The 23,943-nt window shown below is 38.4% G+C and overlaps 1 protein-coding gene across 2 annotated transcripts in view; it reads left to right on the top strand.

The window, feature by feature from the left end:
* Window positions 1–23,943, top strand: part of MINDY2 (MINDY lysine 48 deubiquitinase 2) — an 89,303-nt gene that overhangs the window by 59,284 nt on the left and 6,076 nt on the right. For both annotated transcript variants that reach the window (XM_004374613.2, XM_023729683.1), the window contains exons 6-7: window positions 7,024–7,166; window positions 21,153–21,326. In XM_004374613.2, coding sequence (XP_004374670.1) covers window positions 7,024–7,166; window positions 21,153–21,326 — 317 coding nt within the window. The remainder of the gene's footprint in view (window positions 1–7,023; window positions 7,167–21,152; window positions 21,327–23,943) is intronic.

Here is a 23,943-nt window from a genome sequence, read left to right on the forward strand (position 1 = left end):
AAATTGTTAAATGAGAACCTAATTTCCTGTGTAAACTTTCACCAAAAACACAATAAAAAAGAAGTCATATACATGAATCCCATATTGTACTGATTAATCAGAACCCAACTAATTATGTTACTCAGTTATCCAGAAGTTCTAACACATTTATGCAAAAGAGGCAAGTAGCAAAAACATACACAGTATTTTTGTTGAGACTTATCCTTGTCATCTTAGATAAACACATGAACATACAGAACCATTTATCACTGATTTTTATGACAACTCTTTCACTACAGCCTAAGGCAGCAGAGTTTAAATTTTAGTTGGGGAAAGCAACAAAAGCTGCTACAAAAATATTTTCTCTCAAGTAACAAAATTCCACTCATTAGAACTTTCCATTCCCTATCCAAGCTTTCATTACCATATATGTATTCCTAAAAATCAGACTATAAAGAAAATTTCCATCTGTGGAATCCTACTTTCTCATTAACTTCCAGTATGCTATTCTAAACCAGAAACCAAACCCCTTGCCATCGAGTCAGTTCTGACTCAGCAACCCTATAGGACAGAGTAGAACTGCCCCATAGGGTTTCCAAGGAGCGGCTGGTGGATTCAAACTGCCAACCTTTTGGTCAGCAGCCGAACTCTTAACACTTGTGCCACCAGGGCTCCAATGTGGTGTTAGAGTATGCAATTAAATAGTAATTAAGAGAACAATAGGATTCAGAAAGTGGTAACAGTGAGAATGATAGCCAAGCACTGATGTTTGGTTGGGCAGATTTATAGGGCAAGAAGCTGTAGGAAACACCATCACAGCGTCTTTCCCAGTTAGGCTGCAGTGTAACGAGGGTATGAATTAGTTAGTACATTGATTCACAAAAGGAATGAAAAAATCAGTTCCTTTGTCACATCGCTTTTTCCTCGGCCTGTTGTTACAACTATTGTTATTATTTCCCTGACTTTGATTCCCGAGGATAACAAAAAGCCATAGATAATTTATGTAGTATCTGTAACTTGGGAAGAATCTTTGGTGAAATCAGGGAAGGAATTGACCTCTTTAATGGTATAGAATTTTCAGGTAATATACGCCAGGCATATGTGTTGATTAGCTCCTTGATATATAAATCCTATCCTGGTGAAATTCTGCATATCAGATTTTCGTATTAAGGGATACTTATACGTGGAATTTAGTACAATTAAAAAACCAAACTACTTTTTATTTATAAGAAGCTATAAGTATGTAGTCTGTTTGAAATAATTATTTAGCCGCAATGATTACTTGTATAAGGCACTAAGAAATCATATAGAAAAAGAAAAAGGCTACAATGGGCATTGTACAATTAGCGATTAGCTTGTTCCATCATTTTTCCCCATCGTATTTTCTTGGGTATAGCATTCAACTGAAGTAATCTGCTTTCTTTTTCTATTTGGCCTACAACTATAACTTCCCTTTTGAATCAATAAAATATCCAAAAGTTGGTTTGTTTCTAACCCATCTTTGTTAAAAAGTATTAAACTTTGGTCATAGAAGATAACTACTTTTTAAAGTTTTTTTAGTTCAAATATTTCATCTTATCCAGGTACAGAGTATAAGAAGCCCTTCTACTAGCATTCGTTTTTGTGGGAAAAGAAGTATTTAGCTAAGAGTCAAGTAGCCTTAGCTGTTCTTTCCACTTGTTTCAGATAAAGTTCTTTTGATGGCAATACTTTGTAAGTAAAAATACGGAATTTTACTTGTTATAGAGTACATATTATTTGCTACTTCTTTTTGATGTTAATACATATTAACCTTTTGGAATCTCATTACAATGATGAGTTGTGACATGGTAGCAAAAATCAATGAGGAAAAAAAAATAGTGCAATAACAAGTACCAGACTTCATCAGAGCTGGTTGTTTAATTCTAGATGCTCTCTCAGCGATAATTGCTTCTTTTACAATTGTTTCTAGATCATAAATATGCTTATCAAAATAATTCCAGGATATTTATTCATTTATTCAAATATTTATTGAGCCTCTATTATGTGCCGTACACACTGAAAATTATAGTTTATATTCACATTATTTTTTATTAAATAATGTTGGTTTTCTTTTCTTTTTCCAATTTTTATTTTGAAAAATCTCAAGCCTATAGAAATATTGGAAGAATAATAGCACAATGAACACTTATATGCTCTTCACCTAAATTCACCAACGATTAACATATTGTATGCTTGCTTTCTGTATTCCTATATGTACACACATACATATACTTTTTTCCCTAAACATGTGAGAATTAGTTGCAGATATCATACACATCACTTTACCCATAATTGCTTCAGCATATATGTCTCCTAAGGACAAGGACATTCTCATATATAATCACAATACAATTATCTCAGGAAATTTAGCCTTGTTACGATACATACAATACTATGATCTAATATACTGTTCATATTCAGAATTCTCTAGTTGTTCCAGTAACATCCTTAATAGGCTCTAGTCAAGGATCATTTAGTTTTCATACCACTTTAGTGTCTTGTAATCTACGACAGATCCTATCTTAGTTGCCTAGTGCTGCTATAACAAATACCACTGGTGAGTGGCTTTAACCAGCAGGTATGTATTTTCTCACAGTTTAGGAGGCTCGAGGTCCGAATTCAGGGTGCTGGCTCTAGGGGAAGTCTTTCCTCTCTGTTGGTTCTGAGGGAAGGTCCTTGTCTCTTTTCAGCTTCGGTTCCTTAGTTCCTTGGTGATCTTCATGTGACGTGGCATATATCTTCCCCCACCTGTGCGTCTGTGCCCAATCTGCTCTTTTTATGTCTCAAAAGTGATTGTTTTAAGGCAGACTCTACAATAGTATGGCCCTATTAACATAACAATGAAAACCGTATTCCCAAATGGGATTACCTCCACAGGTTTTAAAAAAAAAAAAACCCTCCTTGCCATCCAGTTGATTCCGACTCATAGTAACCCTATAGGACAGACTAGAACTGCCTCATAGGGTTTCCAAGGAGCAGCTGTTCGATTCAAACTGCTGACCTTTTAGTTAGCAGCCGTAGGTCTTAACCACTGCACCACCAGGGCTCCATCCACAGATATAGAGGTTAGGGTTTACAACACATGTTTTGAGGGGACACAATTTAGTCCATAACCTTTCCTTTCTTCCTTCCATTCTTTTTTGGTCTTTTGTGGCATGGACTTTCTTTTAATAGCCCAAACTAGTATTTTTGTAGAATATACCTCAATTTGGATCAGTCTGATTGTTTTCTCATGATTAGATTCAGGTTATATATTTTTGGCAGAAATACTGCATAGGGGATATTGTGTCCTTCTCCGGGAGTTAAATCAGCAGAGACATGTGTTGTCTGTTTATTCGTTATTGGTGATATTCAAAGTTGATTAAGATGGAGTCTGCTAGATTTTTTTTATTATAAGCATGCTCTTCTCATTTTGTAATTAATAAGTAATCTGTGATGTTATACTTTGAAACTGTGTGAATATCCTGTTCCCTAACAATTTTTTACCCGATAGTTATGGCTTCCATTGATTCTTGGCCTGAGTCAATTATTACTATAGTGGTTGTGATGTATTTATTATTCCATCTACATTCATTGGCATTCTGTTGTTTGTTTATTGTTGTAGTTTAAGTGAAATTTTACATTTCGAGTTAGTTTCTCATACAAAAATTTATACATTGTTATGTGACCCTAATTGCTCTCCCTATACTGTGACAGCACACTCCTCCTTTCCACCCCTGATTTCCCATGTCTGTTCAACCAGCTCCTGACCCTCTCTGACTTCTCATCTCACCTCCAGACAGAAGCTGCACATTTAGTCTCATGTATCTACTTGAGCTAAGAAGCACACTCTTCACGAGTATCATTTTATGTCCCACAGTCCAGTCCAATCTTTGTCTGAAGAGTTGGCCTCGGGAATTGTTTCAGTTCTGGGTTGACAGAGAGTCTGGGGGCCATGCTTTCTGGGGTTTCTCCAGTCTTAGACCATTAAGTCTGGTTTTTTTACTAGTATTTGAGTTCTGCACCCCAGCTTTCTCCTGCTCCATCAAGGACTCTCTGTTGTGTTCCCTGTCAGGGCAGTCATTGGTGGTAGCCGGGCACCATCTAGTTCTTCTGGTCTCAGGCTGATGGAGTCTCTGGTTTATGTGGCCCTTTCTGTCTCTTGGGCTAACGCTTTCCTTGTGTCTTTGGTGTTCTTCATTCTTCTTTATTCCAGGTGGTTGGGACCAATTGATGCATCTTAGATGGCTGCTCGCTAGCTTTTAAGACCCCAGACGTCATTGGCATTCTTTAAAAAGTCATTTTCCCTTCTCCTTCGCCTCCCCCATTAAAATTTTTATATCCATATAGACTCATGGATTCTTTTTTATTTGGTGTGTTATAATCCATTATCATCATTTTTCTTTTAGATGCTCAAATTGTCCAAAATTGGCCAGTGGGATGCCCTCAAGCTGGCCCCCATGTTCTTTTGACATGTCCTCATTATGCTTTGAGTACTTTCTTACTTTCTGGCACAGTAAGATGTTCTGGGCTCCCTATTTATACCCCTGGATCAAATCACATGTGTCCTTATATTTTCAAATAAAATCTGGATATTTGTTATATTTGAAAGGGTGTTTTGTCCCATCTTTTTGAGGAAAAATATTGTTATAACATATGTGGTTTCTGAAACTTGAAGGTAGATGAAATTAAAAAGAAAATTAGATCAATGTGTTTAAAGCTGTCAGAGTGAGAAAGTTAAGTTCTTCTTAACTAAGCTTGAACTGAACACAAATCTCAGACAGGGCTACATCTAAGGAACATTTTAAAATAAGTCAAGTTTCCTTCCTCTTTCTATTTCTTTTTGCCTAATTTTAGTTCCCCTCTTTCTAATGTCACCTCTTTTAAGTTAGTCAGTCAGTACTTTAATGTTCTCTAGTAACTCTCTAGTAAGAGGAAAATATTTTGATATACTAATTTATTATTGAATTTCTGATGGTAAGGAATATTTTCACACTAATACTGTTGGCAAAATATTTTTTTTTTAGTTTAAGTTTATTTTCAGTAATATTCTTATTTTATTATTGCCAGTATATTAGTTTTTTAACCTTACTTCAGTATCATCAATAATAATATCTGTAACAGTAAAATTGAGATTCAGTTAATATGAATGTTGCAACTAAACTATTTGTTATTTGAAACTAGACTATTTAAAGCAATGCAGATAAGTAGACTGCTGTGTAACACTTAGAATTCTTACTAAAACTTGTTTAATTAGTTATGAAAAGTTGAAACTAGGTCAGCCTTTTTGAATATCCCACTAAAATCACAAGGATGTCACTAAGAGTGACAGAAGAATTAGGAAACAGTAGTCTTAAATAGGCTCTGTTTTATGGTTTGGGGAGATGTAGAGCTAAGTCAGCATTTGTAATGATCATCTGCACTAAGTTTTTTACTTAATACCAGTAATTCTCCTGGGTTCCAGTCTTCACTTTGCGGTAACTACTAATGCTCTTGGGCAAGTTACATATTCTGTTCTCTCTGAGCTGATGTCCTGTTCTGAAAAGGAGTAGCTGGGAAAGACCCTCGTAGAGTTTAAAAATTTGAATTTCACACTAACATGAAAGTAATATTGCCCTGTATCTCTACTGAACTTATGCATCTTTTTGAAAGGAATTTGCAGAGAGGATTATTGTGGGAGTGAGGGGTGGGAGTGGCAGTTAGACACACTGTTCTGAAGGAGTGTTTAGTAATATGGATATTTCAGGCAGCAGTGGGTACCACCCCACACAGGCATAATACTTTCTTTTTAAATGCTACATAATGATAAATATTTTAGGACATAACAAATATATTCTACTTAGTAACTTAGTACTTAGCAAAGTAACTAACAGTTTGGGGGCAGGGAGAAAATTTCACTTCTAAATGTCTAATGCTGAGAAGTCGCAGGGGTGCTGTGGATTTCTTTCAGCTCTGGCTTTATCAGCCTTTGCACTTTCCCTCCGCCTGAACCAAGCCCTTGGAATAGTGTGACGTTGGTAACTTTCTGCAGCCACCTTTCAGCTTCAAGTGCTGTGGCCGGACCCTGAAGGTGAAGGGTGGAGAGGGAGTGGAATAAACCCACACAATCCTGCTTTCTTTGGCCGTTATCATGTCTTTACCCAAATTTCTTTCAAGTTTACTTTCAAATTCTTGCTGAAATGTCAATTTCTTAACACAGATTCATCTGTACGCCCTGTATCAGCTCCTCTGCTAACAATAAAACTTTTAGCACAGTCCCTTCCCTCTGTTGCTCCTGAAACATTTCTTCCCTACAAAGGAAGGAGCCAAAGGAGGAAGGAAGAAAAGAAGGACAGAAGACAAATACAGGCTGTTAAATAATATGTGTGTATATATCGTTTAAATTACCCCAGCAAACTTCGATATATTTCATTGTTTCAAAAACAGAACAAATAATTTCTGTTTCTGAATTTGATATATCTACATAATGAGTGGCATATTTTGGAGGAGTTGAGGATAAAAATTACATCAGTTATTCCTGTTCAATCTTATTCCTACTTTTAATCTTAAGGCAAGAGCTGGCAATTTGAGACTTGAGAATTCTGTGGTATCTTTGTTAAAATCTTAGGCAGCTCTCTTTGTTAAGGCTACGTTTAATTTCTAAACATGTAGCCGCTGGGGAAGTAGCTGTTGACATACATCTTTCTCTCCTACCCACTTTTAAAATTACTAACTCTGCCTTCGTATTTGTTTTAATGTGTTTTATTTTTATTGTGTCTGTGTCTTTTATTACAAGCTACCTGAAATCCTTTTGGAAGTAGGTGGAGTATGAAGTGTGGACACATTTATTGACTTCACACAGCTGTTTCTTAGGATGGGCATGCCTATCTTCCATAGAAGATTAGAAAGAAGAATCTGCAAGTCGGGGCCATTGTATTATATCTTAGGAAAAGTCTCATTTTGATTGGCTCTTCCCTATATTTGGAGCATAGTGTAAATAGAAAAAGAATAACTTATTAATTTTGAAATTATTCTTCCATCTAATATTATGCATTGGTTCCATAGGCTTTGTAGCTGAGCAGTTTCTAAATAACACAGCCACTCAACTGACATACCATGGATTATGTGAACTAACTTCAACGGTTCAGGAAGGAGAGCTTTGTGTGTTCTTTCGGAACAATCATTTTAGCACCATGACCAAATACAAGGTATGACCTAGAAATAGCTATTTAACTCTTATTCTAAATTAAAGGAGGCTGATTTAGAGATGTCTTATAATACGCTTTAGGATAAAAGATTTTAGCATAAAATTCGTTAACCATCAGATTGTGAAGATAATTAAATACTTCCTTATGATGGAATGGATTAGCAAAGTAAGTGTAACCTCAAATCAGTTTTTTATTTTTAATTAAATCTCAACTTCTTTTTCACAGATTACTGCATTAAAGAGTATTTATTATTTTAATTTCTAAGGAAAAAAAAAAAAGAGAGACATAAACCCTAAAGATAGAACTAGAATGACTTCTAATTATGGGTGTTTATGTTTGAGGGCTAAAGGAGTTGAAAGAAAGAATCAAGGTTTGCCTGGATGACAGTATTTGCTATTAAAGTTATCAGTGTGACTTTATAATTGTTCTTATAGGCTATTTATGGTTCTGCCAAAAAAAAAAAAATCTTACTGATTTATCCCTTTTGTTATCTCTTACATCCATTCAATTTTTTACAGCTGCTACCTAGCTCAAGGCTTTATGAACTTATACCTAGACTTCTATAGTAGAATCCTTCTCTGATCATGTCAATAATATAGCAAAAATGTTTGGTAGGACTGAGTACCTAAAGGATGAAGTTCCAAGATGTTTTCTACTATTCCCCTGTGCCAACACTTTGCTTCAGCCAGAATGGTCTGTCTCCTTATTGATACCTTCCACCCCACATATACTTTATGCTCTCTCAATTCTGCATCTTCACTGCCATTTCTTACTCCAGAGTCGCTGTTGGGAAGGATGTCATCACTCCTTTTTGCTTATCCAAATTTTATCCATCCTTTAAGAAGCATTGCAAATACTAATTCCTTAAGCCAGTGGTTCTCAGCCCAGATTGAATGACAGAACTGCCTGAGGAGCTTTTAAGAAAATACCAATGCTCAGAGCCCACCACCAACTCCATTAAATCAGAGCCTCTGGAGCGGAGGCCTCAGCGTCAGTATTTGTGTAAGTGTTCCCAGGTGATTCTCACGTGCAGCCAAGGCTGAGGACTCCCGGCCACCCCATCCTGGTTGGGCCCTTACTGATTAGTAGCTGGTTCCCTGTTTCTTTCCATGGAAATGTGTCTTATTTTCCTAAATGGAAGTAAACTTATTGAAGTCAGGACTCAGGTCTTATTTCCTTAAACACTTTACTTAGTGAATTGCACAGAGTAGTGTAAAATAATGATTTGTTTGCTTATGTCAGAATACCATAAAGCCCTAGCTCTCCTATTCCCATCTTAGTTATAGCAAGGGTTCATTTGTATTGCTCCCATATTTTTGTTAGGTACATGCTAGGTATGGGCCCAGAGTCATCCACACTCCTCAGAAATGTAAGGACAAAGTTACAAAGCACCCTTACATCAGAATCAGAATTACTGCTACATAATGATTACTGCTAAGTCATTTTGGCTTTACCTGACCTCTTCAAGGAGCCCTGGTGGTGCAGTGGTTGAGAGCTCGGCTGCTAACCAAAAAAGTTGTCAGTTAAAATTCACCAGCCACTCCTTGGAAACCCTTTGGGGCAGTTCTACTCTGTCCTGTACAGTCACTACGAGTTGGAATTGACTCGATGGCAGTGGCCTTTGACCTGTTCAAGTCCAAACTTTATTCATTCATTTAGCAGATACCTATTCAGCATGTATTATGGTCTGAGTGCTCAGCTAAGTACTAGGACTGCAGCTAAGAGCAAGGTCGCTGTGGTTCCTGCCATTTAAGGCTCTGCTAGTTTGACAAGGGACAGATGTTAAACAAATATTTACACAAATAATTTATTTCTATTGAGACATACCTGTAAAGGGTACATACAACTTGCTGTGAGAGCTTTTATTAAGACTTTTAACCTAGCTGTGGGTGTTAGGAGGGACTTCCTGGAGAATGTCACATTTAAACTGAGACCTGAAAAATGAGTCTTCTAGGAGTTAATCAGTTAGCCAAAAAAGGGTTAATTAAGCAGATGGAACATTGTGTGAAAAGGCTCTAGGAGGGAAAGAGCTTGATTCATGAAGAAATTGAAGGAGGGCCAGTGTAGCTAAAGCCGAGCAAAGGAGAGGCAGGAGAGGCTGAAGAGATAGGCAGGTAACCGATCTGGTGGACTCTGGAGTTTAGAGGAGAATCAACCCTTGGTTTCCTGATGACCCTGTAGTTCTTCTCTTTCTCACTTTTTGGCTCAGCTCAGCAGCTATGAGATAATTCGGCAGGAAAACACAAGGTCTCTGTCTGTCAAAAGTGAGCTCCGTATGTTCCTTTTCTATCAGGGCCATGTCCTTGACCAAGAAATCTGTTATTAGTCAGCTAGGTATTCTCTGTTTCTTATATAAAGCAGTGTATGGTTGGGGAGGAGGTGCCTCTGCTGGGGCCCTTTCCACCATATGTCTGTGTCTGGCTTAAGCATGCCTTTTTGTGAGATAATGATAACTCTGGAAATGTATGTTTTTTACTGTTTCTCTGTTTCCAGGTTTTTCTTAATAAGTCTTATTCTAGGGCTAAACTATGTACCACTAGTGATATTTGTCTGCCTGCCCCTTACATGACATTAAGGTGCTTTGGAGTTTGAAGCAAGAGTGGATGTAAGAATTTAGTCAGGAGACTATTGCAGTAGGCCAGGTAGGAGATTATAGTGACTTGGACTAGGATGGTAAGGGAATGGAGAGTAGACCGAGATTCCAAAGATGTTTAGGAGATGTAATCAACCCGATTTGGTGATTAGGATCTGAAAAATAACAAGAATGACTTGTGGGTTCTGAGCATGAACAACTGGATGACTGGTGGTGCTCTTTATTGAGACGGAGAACACTGGAAGAGGAGAAGAGAGATCACAAAAGACCAGCCTTAGAGCTGTTGGAGCTGCTTCTGAGGCATCCTGCCAAGTGGAAATGTTAGGTAAATTGTTCAAGACTGGGATAATTTTGGCACACAGATAGTAATTTGTGGAGAAGATGAGATTTATAGGGAAAATATAGAAAGACAAGAAAAAGAAATGGTCTAGCTCAGAGATCTGAGAAGTGCCAACAATTAATGATCAAGTAGAGGAGTCTGAACTGGCAAAGGAGACTGAGGAAGAAGAGAGAAGAGGAAAATGTAAAGAATGTGGTATCTTGGGAGCCAAGGGGGAGAGACGGTTTCAAAGCACTGGAGGTCTCCCCTGGCAGATGCTGTTGACGGAATGTGTGAGATAGGAAGACTGGGGAAAGAAGTGTCCGTTAGCCATGTGGATGTCACTGGTTATGTTTTAGAGAATGGTGGTGCAGAAGATACCCAATTTGAGTTGGTTAAGAAATTATTAAGATATCAGGAAACAGAAACAGCTTATAGGCAACTCTTTGAAAAAGCCTGTCTGTGAGCTGGGTTTTTGGCTCAGAGCTATAGTAAGGTGTGGAATTTAGGGAGGATTTTTGTGTTTATTAATATAAGGGACTTGATCATGCTTAAATGTTGAAAGATTGACTAGAAAGGTAAAGGTTGAAGATTCAGGACAGAAGATAATTGATATTAGAAGGCTCCTAAGATGGTGAGGAAAAAAAAAAACCAAAAGGTCAGGGGTTTGAATCCACCATCCGCTCCTTGGAAACCATATGGGGCAGTTCTACTCTGTCCTATAAGGTTGCAATGGGTGGGTTGGTTTGTTTGTTTTTAAGACGATAAGAAGGGATAGGAAGTGTAACCCCAAACACAGGTGAAGGGGATTAACCTTTGATAACGAACCTCTCCATTGTAAAGGAAGCAAAGAATAGACTGCGCATGCCCAAGCCCAAGCCCAGTGCTGTTGAGTCGTTTCTGACTCATAGCGACCCTATAGGACAGAGTAGAATTGTACCATAGAGTTTCCAAGGAGCACCTGGTGGATTTGAACTGCCAACCTTTATGGATAGCAGCCGTAGCACTTAACCACACTACACAGACTGAGCATAGCTATAAGTAAATTTGTAGATTTGATGGCAGGAAGTAGAGAAAGTTATTGTTTGAATGCTTCTGTTTTGTCATTTACTGAGACTGAGTAGGAGTGGGAAGGTATGGTTCCAGATCTGAAGAAGGAAAATTTGAAATGGTCTTTGCAGCACATGGGAGGAACCTCTGATTCTTCTTAGAGAAGCTAAGAAGAATTACCAGGTAGTGCTGAGGATGCAGATTCTTACATGAATATGCCCCTTGCATGCTTTTTCTGCGGGAATATTCACCAGAGTGTAGGCATGAAAAAGATAGAGTGTTAGCCTAGGTTTGGGGCTCTGTTAAGTGAGTGTAACAAAAGGTAGAAGAGCAAAGGAGTTTAGGGAATTTGCAAGAGAATAGTTGAAATGGAGACACTGGAATGTCTACTGGATTAGGAGAGAAGTGAAGACAGAAGGAAATGATGGTTAAGAGAAGAAGGGTCAATGAACTAGTGATCCCAGTGCTAAACGGAATAGTTGCAGTGAGAGTTCTTGAGATAGCACGGTGGAAGGATATGAGCATGGTATGAAAGAATGAGATAACCATTAAGAATTGGTTGCCCTTTCCTACCTCATTTCTAGTCTTCTTGTTTCCAGAATCTTAGGTTTTCCCTAATAATATCTCTGATGCTCTAGGTCTGACTGTGATCTCTTTTGATATCTGTGATTTGGTATTTTACTTACTGCAGATCTCCTAATTTGGGTCTTTTGTTTTCCTGACCCCCTTCACAATGAGTCTTGATCCTTTTCCCTTATTTTTAGCAAGGTGTCTTCTAACTGCGTTCTCTGAAGACCTTGCTGAGAGCCACTGTTCACGCCAACATACGTTTGCCACCTTATGAACTGAAGTATATCCTTTGAGGCCCCAACAATAAATTATACCTCAACTGTTAATGAGTCCTCACCTCTACTGTATCAGGGAAATATTCTGGCAGTGATAAAACTATCATCCCAGAGAAACTTTCTCCTCAGTCCCTGCCTCTTCTTTTGCACTTGCCCCCTAGCCTACCTATTGAATGAGTTTCACTGCATCAGCAGATATGGAGTTTCTTCCCATCTAAGTATTAGGGAGAATGTTGAGGTTCATTCTATAGAGATAGCTCTTTAAACTCGTCATCAGTGAAGATGTTTGAGCTCCAGTTTCCATCGTTTCAGCTGTGCATTCACTCTTCAGGCAGCATCAAAAGTGAACTTCCTTAGAGAGCTGTTCCTGGTGATTAGAGGAGGTTATGGGTTATTTGAATACAAAATATCTTGAAGTTGTTCCTATTGGCCAGATATGCAACAGGGATCACCCACCCCTTCCCACTCCCACCCTCCACTGTGCTTTGGAGTTGGTGGTATCTATTTACTTCATTATGAACATGATGATATTCTACCAATTTAATACAGACAGAAATATACCTAGAGCAAATAAAACATCATTCTTCTCTAAGGTAACCCTATTCTTATAGGAGAGATAAAACCAGCCACCTATTCTGGTGACCAGTCACTAAGGGAAATGCCATTCGTTACTATAGCGACTCCTAAACCAAAACAGTAACAGCATTTTTTACTTTTTATTATGAAAAATTACAAACTTACAGAAAATGAGTCTAACTTAATATGTGCCTATTGTACCCATCACCTACATTTACTAATTATTGACGTTCTATTTTTTATTTTTGCTTATCTTCAGTATGCACCCCTAAAAACTAGAATATTTTCTTTCAAACCATAGTACCATTATTGCATCTAACAAAAATGACAATAATTCTTTTTTTAATTTTATTTATTTTGTTGTTGAGAGTATACACAGCAAAAAATACACCAATTCAGCAGTTTCTATATGTACCGTTTAGTGACACTGATTATGTTCTTTGAGTTGTACAACCATTCTCACCCTCCTTTTCTGAGTTGTTCCTCCCCCATTAACATAAATTCACTGCCACCTAAGGTTTCTATCTAATCTTTCAAGTTGCTGTTGTCAACAAAAATGACAATAATTCTTAATATCATCAAATACACAGTCTGTATTCAAATTTCCCATTTGCCCCCAAAATAGTTTTATGGATGGTTTGTTCAAACTGGAATCTAATCAAGGACCATACATTGCATTTGGTGGAGTAACTATTTTAATATGATCCAACCCTTGTATTTTCCAGGTGTCTTTGAGCCTTTGGAGTATTTATTTATTGCCCCATTATAATCCTTTCTGTCCTATTTCCCATATTCCCATTGTACCATCTTTCCAATCCTGAGAATTTTTAGATAAAACACTGCTTTACTTCTGGCAGAGGAGCCAGTGAGTACATTCTTTAACAGGGGTCAGAGACACTTTTCTCTGCATTGACTCAGTGACTGATTAACTGATTTTACAACAGAATGTACAACATTTATTTCTGGCTGTTGGTGTAAAACTAGAAGTCCTAAAGGATTACTTAATAAACACTATTGTTGTTAGTTGCTGCTGAGTTGACTCCAACTCTTGGTGACATTTTGTACAACAGAACAAAATGTTGCCTAGTCGGTCCTGTGTCGGCCTCAGAATCACTAGCATGTTCAAGTCCATCATTGTGTATCTGTAGTTCCTTATATACTTGAGCCCCAGGGAATCTGATCTAATAAGGATACAAGCAAGGAAAAAATAGAAAGCTGCTTCTTCAGACAAGAAATGGCTACTTTTGATACTGCATTAGGTCTTGGTAATGCCTTCTAACACTTCACTTTTGAAGAACCCTGGAAATTATAGGGCCATTTAACCACTCATATTTAAATGATAACCTTATTTCCCATTTCCTACCCCTATGAACACTTTGAAACAAACAGCTATAGTATAAACACAGTTCGTCCCAGAGAACTCAAGAGAACATGTTCAGCAAAAAATAAATTTAACATCTGGATAGAATGCTTTTATACTACAGATAAACGTTGTCTATAATTAGGAGCCACTATAATGAACTGACACTCAGCCATAAATATCTGTAACAGTATTATTTTAATAGTGGGCTATTTTTTATTTAATTTTCATAAAGTCTTTATACTTTCTGGCAGTCAACAGCAACAGGTTTTTAACTTGTGTGTGAAAATCTTTTCTCATCTAAAGTCTTTGGTAACTCTACAGACGTATGAGTTATGGGCGTTTGTTTAACCAGAGGGGAGGTGTATGTGCTTTCTAGTCTATTATGTCATTCTCCAGGACTACGTCTCAGTTCTCACTCCTGTCTCTAGACAGTGGATATTAACCATTGCCATTGAGTCAATTCCGACTCATAGCGACACAGTAGGACAAAGTAGAACTGCCCCATAGGGTTTCCAAGCAGTGGCTGTGGGATTCGAACTGCTGACCTTTTGGTTAGCAGCTATAGCTCTTAACCACTGTGTCATCAGGGCTCCAGACAGTGGATATAGGCAAGGGTAAATTCTCTGTTAGGTGAGATTTTTTGGTGACCCTCTGTACACAAAAGCATTGAAGAGTATGTAGATATTTCTAAAACCTATACCTGGATGAAATATTCTAAATTTACTAACTGCATCATTCACAGGGTTACAATGGATGTGTTAATCAAATTGATTCATTTTTTTAATTTAATAATGTCTACCAATCACCCAAGTGGAAGCTGAAGAAAAAACAAGTCCAGGAGAGCCAAAATACAACCTTGAGTACATCCCATCTGAATTTAGAGACCATCTCCAGAATAGATTTGATGCACTGAACATTGATGACCGAAGACCAGACGAGTTGTGAGATGACATCAAGGATGTTGTATATGAAGAGAGCAAAAGATCATTAAAAATACAGGAAAGAAAAGACCAAAATGGAAGTCAGAAGAGATTCTGAAACTTGCTCTTAAACATAGAAAAGCTAAAGCAAATGGAAGAAATGATGAAGTAAAAGAACTGAACAGAAGATTTCAAAGGCAGCTCGAGAAGACAGAGTGAAATATCATAATGCAATGTGCAAAGACCCTGAGTTAGAAAACCAGAAGGGAAGAATACGCTTGGCATTTCTCAAGCTGAAAGAACTGAAGAAAAATTCAAGCCTTGAGTTGCAATATTGAAGGGTTCTATGGCAAAATATTGAATGAAGCATAAAGCATCAAAAGAAGATGGAAGGAATATGCAGAGTTACTGTACCAAAAAGAACTGGTCGACAGTCAACCATTTCAGGAGGTAGCATATGATCAAGAACCAATGATACCGAAGGAAGAAGTCCAAGCTGCACTGAAGGCATAGGCAAAAAACAAGTCTCCAGGAATTGACAGAATACCAACTGAGATGTTTCAACAAAGGATGCAGCACCGGAGGCGCACTCTAGTCTATGCCAAGAAATTTGGAAGTCAGCTACCTGGCCAGCTGACTGGAAGAGATCCAGATTTGTACCCATTCCAAAGAAAGGTGATCCATCAGAGTGTGGAAATTATCAAACAATATTATTAATATCACATGCAAGTAAAATTTTGCTGAAGATAATTTAAAAATGGTTGCAACCATTCAGCCAGGGATTGGACAGCCTCATAAAACTACAAACAGGACTAATGAGGCACAGCAGTCCAGGGACAAGGACTAGAAGGCAGGAGGGGACAGGAAAGCTGGTGATAGGGAACCCAAGGTTGAGAAGGGACAGTGTTGACATGTCATGGGGTTGTTAACCATTGTCATAGGGCAATATGTGTACTAACTGTTTAATGAGAAACTATTTGTTCTGCAAACCTTCATGTAAGGTACAAAAAAAAAAGAATTATCTATGTGAGATCAAATTGACAACAGCAACTCAAAAGGTTTGATGGGAAGCCTAGGGGACAGTGAGTTGAAGACAATGGTGATGGAATAATTTGGAAAAGGACAGTGAGAATAGCAGCACAGCTGGAAGAATGTAATCAATGTCACTGAATTGTACATGTAGAAACTTTTGTAATGGTATAACTTTGGCTATGTATATTTTCACCGAAAAAAAGGTCCTCGAGGTTGAGAAGGGAGAGTGTTGACATATCGTGGGGTTCTTAACCAATGTCATAAAACAATATGTGTACTGACTGTTTAATGAGAAACTATTTGTTCTGTAAACCTTCATCTAAAGTACAATAAAAAAAATTAAATTAAACAAAAAAATGGTTGCAGCAGTACATCAACAGGGAACTGCCAGAAATTCAAGCCGGATTCAGAAGAGGATGTGGAACAAGGGATATCATTGCTGATGTCAGATGGATCTTGGCTGAAAGCAGAGAATACCAGAAAGATGTTGACTTGTGTTTTGTTGACCATGCAAAGGTGTTTGGCTGTGTGATTATAACAAATTATGGATAACATTGCAAAGAATGGGAATTCCAGAACACTTAATTGTGCTCACGCAGAACCTGTACATAGACTGAGAGGCAGTTGTTGGAACAGAACAAGGGGATATTGTGTGATTTAAAAATTTTACTTGCATGTTATATTAATGATATTGTTTGATGATTTCCACATTCTGTTGTGTCACCTTTCTTTGGAATGGGCACAAATATGGATCTCTTCCAGTCAGTTGGCCAGGTTTCTGTCTTCCAGATTTATTGGCATAGTGAGTGCTTCCAAGTGTTGAAACATCTCAACTGGTATTCCGTTAGTTCCTGGAGCCTTGTTTTTTGTTGATGTCTTCAGTGCAACTTGGACTTCTTCCTTCAATACCATCAGTTCTTGATGATATGCTCCCTCTTGAAATGGTTGAACATTGACCAATTCTTTTGGGTACAATGACTCTGTGTATTCCTTCCATCTTCTTTTGATGCTTCCTGCATTACTCAACACTTTCCCCTGTAGAATCCTTCAGTATTACAAGTTGAGGCTTGAGTTTTTCTTCAGGTCTTTCATCCTGAGAAGTGCTGAGCGTGTTCTTCCCTTTCGGTTTTCTAACTCCAGGTCTTTGCATATTAATACTTTACTTTGTCTTCTTGAGCCCCCCCTTGAAATCTTCTATTCAGCTCTTTTACTTCATCATTTCTTCCATTTGCTTTAACTACTTGACATTCAAGAGTAAGTTTTAGAATCTCTGCTGACATCCATTTTGGTCTTTTCTTTATTTCCTGTATTTTTAATGACCTTTTGCTTTCTTCATGTATGATGTCATCCCACGACTCGTCTAGTCTTTGGTCATTAGTGTTCCATGTGTCAAATCTCTTTGTGAGATGGCCTCTAAATTCGGGTAGGATATACTCAAGGTTATATTTGGTTCTTGTGAACTTGTTTTAGTTTTGTTCAGCTTCAACTTGAGCTTGCATATGAGCAATTGATGGTTTGTTCCGCAGTCGGCCCCTGGCCTTGTTCTGATGGATATTGAGCTTCTCTATCGTCTCTGTTATGGATTGAATGATGTCCCCCCAAAATACGTGTTTTAAACCCTAACCTCTATGCTAGTGGTTGTAATCCCTTTTGGGAATGGGTTGTTTTGTTATGTTAATGAGGCAAGATTAGTGTAGGGTGTATCTTGAGTCAGTCTCTTGAGATATAAAAGATTAAACAAGCAAGCAGAGCAGAGATGGGGGAAGGGAGATGCCAAGCCACATGAAGATCGCCCAGGAGCAGAAGCTCAAAGAGACAAGGACCTTCCTCCAGAGCCAACAGAGAGTGAAAGCCTTCCCCTAGAGCTGGCTCCCTGAATTCAGACTTCTAGTCTCCTAAAGTGTGAGAAAATAAATTTCTGTTCACCAAAGCCACCTTATTTGTGGTATTGCTGTTACAGCAGCACTACATAACTAAGACAGTTTCTTTCCACAGATGTAGTAGATTTGACTCTTGTATATTCCATCTGGCAAGGTCCACGTGTATAGTTGCCATTTATGTTGTTTCAAAAAGGTATTTCCAATGAATAGATCATTCGTGTTGCAAAATTCTATCATGCAATCTCCAAAGTCATTTCTGTCACCAAGGGCATATTTTCCAACTACTAATGTTTCTTCTTTGTTTCTAACTTTCACATTCTAATCACGAGTAATTATCAATGTGTCTTGATAGCGTGTTTGATCAATTTCAGACTCCAGAAGTCGGTAAATTTTCAGTTTCTTCATCTTTGGCCTTAGTGGTTGGTGCGCAAACTTGAACAATAGTTGTATTAACTGGTCTTCCCTGTAGGCATGTGGATATTATCGTATCACTGACAGTGTTGTACTTCAGGATAGATCTTGAAATGTTCTTTTTGATGATGAATATGATGCCATTCTTCTTCAATTTGTCATTCCCGGCATAGTAGACCATATGATTGTCTGATTCAAAATGGCCAATACTAGTCCATTTCAGCTCACTAATGCCTAGGATATCAACCTTTATGCGTTCCATTTCATTTTGACGACTTCCAATTTTCCAAGATTCATACTTTGTACATTCCATGTCTCGATTATTAATGGATGTTTGCAGCTGTTTCTTCTCATTTTGAGTCGTGCCACCTCAGCAAACGAAGGTCCTCAAAGCTTTACTCTATCCACATTCTTAAGGACTCTACTTTGAGGAGACAGCTCTCCCTCAGTCATATTTTGAGTGCCTTCCAACCTCAGGGACTTCTGGCACTATATCAGACAGTGTTCTGCTGCTATTCATAAGGTTTTCACTGGCCAATTTTTTTTTAGAAATGGATCGCCAGATCCTTCTCCCTAGTTTGTCTTAGTCTGGAAGCGCCACTGAAACCTGTCCACTGTGGGTGACCCTTCTGGTATTTGAAATACCAGTGGCAAAGCTCCCAGTATCACAGCAACACACAAGCCACCACAGTGTGACAAACTGACCGATGAGTAGTGGACTCAGCTTGTAAGTGACTTCAGTCTGACTTCCAACTCTGTCGTCTCAGCAGCTGTGCCTCCTGCCTCTCTGGGTAGATGAGAAGGCTCCTTGTGGATGAGGTTGATGCTTGTTAAGTAGGAGTAAAGTTCATCTTTCAATTTATAAAATACCTTAGAAATTCTCTGGTCTAACCGCCTGTATCTCGTTTGTCAGAAAAGAAAACTAAGTTCCTAAGAGGTTAAGTAATTTGAATTCAAGCTAGTTAACCAAAAAAATATTCAGGCAGTGCCTTCCTCAGTATTTTAAAGGCTAGAATTACGTAATTATTTCTATTAAATTGGACAAGTTGGTCAAATAGACAGGTCAAGTGTATCGGGAAAGGGCCACCGTTTTAGTTAAAACGTGTAAATGTTTATTATTACAGATGGTAATAGCTTTCAATAGAAGCTCTCCCAGAATTTGCCCAACCTATAGTGTCATTTTTTTGGAGCCCTGGTGGCGCAGCGATTAAGACCTTAGCTGCTAAGGAAAAGGTTGGCAGTTCAAATCCACCAGCTGTTCCTTGGAAACCCTATGGGGCAGTTCTGCTCTGTCCTGCAGCGTCGCTATGAGTCAGAATCAACTCGATGGCAACTGGTTTGGTTTGTTTTTTGGATAGTGTCATTTGGAGAAAAGCTACATAAAACAAATTGTAAAGCCTAGATATTGTATAATATTATAATACCAGGATGTATACAGTAGAAAATTGTTGGAAAGAACTTTTAGTTATTCTTTTAAATTGTCCTCGGACAAGGTTAGACCCTAAATGTGTGTTCAGAGTATGTCAGGTCATGAGACTGTAATGGCGGAAATGCTATGATAGTGTAGGATTCTGTGGAGTCACATAAAAGGGGTATCTAATACCAAAGTAAGGTGAGATCATTACTTTCCATGATGTGAATCCCCAAGCACTTACATAGTGCTGAACATATAATAGGCATTCACATATCTGGTGAATTGGAACATATCCGATTGAAAAGAAAGAGAGAAGGGGTGGAGCATGGGTCTGCGCTCAATTTTTGCTTGGAATAATATCTTTAAGCTTTATATGAAAATGTTTTCTTTATGAGACTTTTCACGTTGCTCTGCAGTGATTTCAGTGGCTGTGTAAGTTCCTCAGTGTCTGCAGTGATTTCAGTGGCTGTGTAAGTTCCTCAGTGTCTGCAGTGATTTCAGTGGCTGTGTAAGTTCCTCAGTGTCTGCAGCTCAGTGCTAGTAGACAGCAGGGAAGCCTTGTGCCTCAGGAAGAGCTGACACGTAGCAAATGTTCACAGGTCGTAATCGTTTGATTTTTTAAAGCTTCAGAATTCACGCAGTAATTTCTCCACCCCGACCCCACACTCTTCACAGGAATTTCTTGTTCTGAATTATTAGTTGTTGATAATAAGAACACGAATAGTGTGATTCTAGGGCAATGGCGAGCGCTGTATTGTCCAGGTGGGACTTCGAGCGAGTCAGGGAAGGTCACACCTTCTGCGAGTCTAAAGACAAAAACGGGTTACACTCCTTATGTGGCATGCTGAGGACATAAAGGCTATATATGATTGGAGTTAGAACTAATGCAGATGAAGAACTAGAGGTCGGTGCTAAATTCTGTCACAGTGACTGTAGATATAAATTCATGACTGACGCAATAAAAGTTAGGCTTCACCTGTATGACGCACCCTATGCTAGTCCAGAGAGGGAGATTTAAGCTAAGGTCTGGAGAATGAGGCAGGAAAACACAGTCCTGCTACAATGTAAGTGCTAGAAGAGAAACAGATACAAGTTACTATCGGAGCACAGGAAGAGCAGCTAATGGTGCGGAGAAAGGAAAAGTTGATAGGGGCTGGATTAGTCATATAGGGTAATGAACGAACAACCAGCAGGCAGCACGGTATCATTTATTGCGACTGTGTCCTGTTCATTACCTGATGTATTTTTGAGGAACTTGTATAATATTTTTCAGTTTTGTGAAATGAGATTATAACCCCCCGAAAGCTGTTTATAAGTTACGGAGTAGTTGAGCATGCCAACCAGGGGCTGCTATTTCTTGGTATACGTTAGTGCACCAGTTATAAACTGTATTCACAGCCAGGCAGACTTCATTCAGTGACCATATAAGATATCTATGTGGTCTACTACTTATTATCGTGTGCAAATCTAACTAGCAGAAATAATTAATATGCTGTAAACAAATTATAAAATTGTACTTACACATATATTAACTCATTTTGATCCATTTAACACTCCTTTTTCATTTGTTATTCCTCATTAAGGGTCAGCTGTATTTGTTGGTAACAGACCAGGGGTTTCTTACTGAAGAAAAAGTTGTTTGGGAAAGTCTACACAATGTAGATGGTGATGGAAATTTCTGTGACTCAGAATTTCATCTGAGGCCTCCTTCAGACCCTGAAACTGTATACAGAGGACAACAAGATCAGATAGATCAGGTACACTTGTTTTGTCTTCTTCATATTGTTTAAAATGATCATTCCTTTCTAATGTAAAGTCAGTTATCTGAAACATTTGAAGTAAAGAGTTACTCATTAATATGCTTGTGAAATGTCTCTAATTTTTACATACACACTGTTCACCTGCTGATACTTCCTGAGTAGATAAGTGATCATTTTATGTGTACGTTAATTATACGCTTTGGTTCAAAAGGCCAGATCATGTTGAACTGCGAGGGTCACGGTAAGGAGTTTGAGTTTTATTCTAATTGCAGTAGTGAAGCCATGCTAAGCGTTAACATGGAAGTGACATGACCTCCTATAGCTTTTAAAAAGGCTGCCATGTGGAGAATGCATAGGAAGGGCACAGGCAGAAGCAGAGACCAGCAGTTCAAGCAGGAGGTGATAGTGGCTTAACCTGGGTGGTAGAGATGAAGAGATGAGCACATATTTGAGATCTATTTTAGCTAGTCAGAAAAAGCAGAAGAGAGGGAGTCCAGAAGGTAGCGCGCACTGGGTGAAGAAGGAGGTGGGTACTTTCAGCCTTAGAATCCCAGGTGAGGAGGAGCAGACACGCAGAAGCTTCAGGAGTCGAATTTTCATTTAGAACTGAGGTGAGATTCTTGCTTGCTACATGTGGGCAGGCTTGCACCCACAAGTGTGTATGTTACTAGAAGCGTGACGGTAGTGTAATCCCTCCCCAGCTGAGGCAAGGATGTGATTATGTTAAACAGCTGGCATACATTTGGCTGATAAGAAGTGCATAGAGACTGTAGTCATCTGTCCAGTACTCACTGAGCAGTTGTATTCCTGGCAGTGTAACTAGGTACTGGGAATCCAAAGATAGTTCAGTCTTTCCTTCAAAGATTCTGCAGTCAGACCAGCAGGGGCAGCAGACATTTGACCAACTAATATTATACGCACGCACTCCTCACTTAGCAACTATCTCCTTATCTGACGTTTTGCATTTACAACAATAGTAAAGAATCTACTGTCTGTTTCGTGCATTAACAACGTATGTCTGGCAGTAATGAATGCCAGGGTGTGAAGCAAGAGTAATGCTGGCTGTGGTGGTTAAGGTTATGTGTCAGCTTGGCTGGGTCATGATTCTCTGGTTTGGCAGTCATGTAATGATGTAATCTGGCAGTTATGTAGTGATATAGTCATGCTCCATTTTGTAGTCTGATGTGGTCATCCTCCATTTTCACATAATGCCAATTTTCACATGACGACCTGGTCTTTGGAACCTAACCATGTCAGTAAGTGAGGACTGGGTGTATTAAGTTCTATAATGGCAAATTGAATAGTATATGACTGCAAAGAATACTTGATTCAAATAAATATTCATCTTTTTAGGACCCTTGATTTCCTTTGAAAAACTGCCCTGATACTCCTTTTCCATCATATTATTTAAGACAAATGTGCAGGATTTTTCTAACCACTGTATGTAAAGAATATTGGAGCCGAGGGAATGAAAGCAAAGGAATAAACTGTCACAGCAGTAAGGTTGTAAAGTGTTGAGATACATAATTTATAGGGTAGTGTCTGGGTAAGGAGTGGATTCAAGACCATGGGACTTGGAAAAGACCAGAATTTGAAGAATTGAGAAGAAAAATTTGAAGGACAAATTCTGGTTATCAGTAAGATAATCATGCAAGGTCTTCTTTTACATATCCTCTGAAGTATTTAAAATTCTTATATTTGGGAGAGAGATGGGGGAGAGGTGCACAAAGTTGTCAAGTTTCATTCGTCACTAAGTTTAATCAATAAAGTGGGTATTAGATAATGTAACTTTTGACCAAAGATCTTGCACCACTTTTTCTTTTTGGAAATAATTTCAGTATGTATGTGGGAGGAGGGAGAAAAACAACCCATACCGTCAAGTTGATTCCTGCTCATGGTGATCCCATGTGTTACAGACAGCACTGCTCCATAGGGTTTGCTTAGCTGTAATCTTTATGGAAACAGATTGCCAGGCCTTTCTTCTGCAGTGCTGCTGGGTGGGTTTGAACCACTAACCTTTAGATTAGTAGTTAAGTGCAGACCATTTGCCCCATCCCGGGACTTTTGGGAGGAGGGCAGGGGTGTCTAAATAATTGATAGTGTGACTGTATAATGGCTACTATGTGGCCTTTAAAAATCATGCTTTGGAAGAATATTTAATAGTCTTGGGGAATTCTTAGGATTTGTTTTTAAGCAGACACTTAAGGTAAATGGAAAAGGAAAAAGATTATAAAACAATACTTTCAGAGGATGGAGAAGTGTATTTGAGTGTGTATGTGAATGTAGAAAATGTAGAAAAAAATACTAGGTAGATATATAGTAAAATATTAACAGTGATTATCTCTGTAATATTATGGTGATTGATTTTAACTTTATCTACACTTTTCTTTATTTTCTGAATTTTCTACAGTGACTTGTGTATTTCTCTTGCAAATGGGAAAAAAATATTTTAACTTTCTTGAATGGCATTTATACTACTCCGGAAAGAATTTCAGATGAGTTACAAAAATATTTACAGCAAAAAGATTAGTCCAAAGGACTAATTGTCCACAGCTACCAAGACCTTCACCGGACTGAGTCCAGTACAGCTAGATGGTGCCCGGCTACCACCGCT

The sequence above is a fragment of the Trichechus manatus genome, unplaced genomic scaffold, assembly GCF_000243295.1.
Source record: "Trichechus manatus latirostris isolate Lorelei unplaced genomic scaffold, TriManLat1.0 scaffold00030, whole genome shotgun sequence".
NCBI lineage: Eukaryota > Metazoa > Chordata > Mammalia > Sirenia > Trichechidae > Trichechus > Trichechus manatus.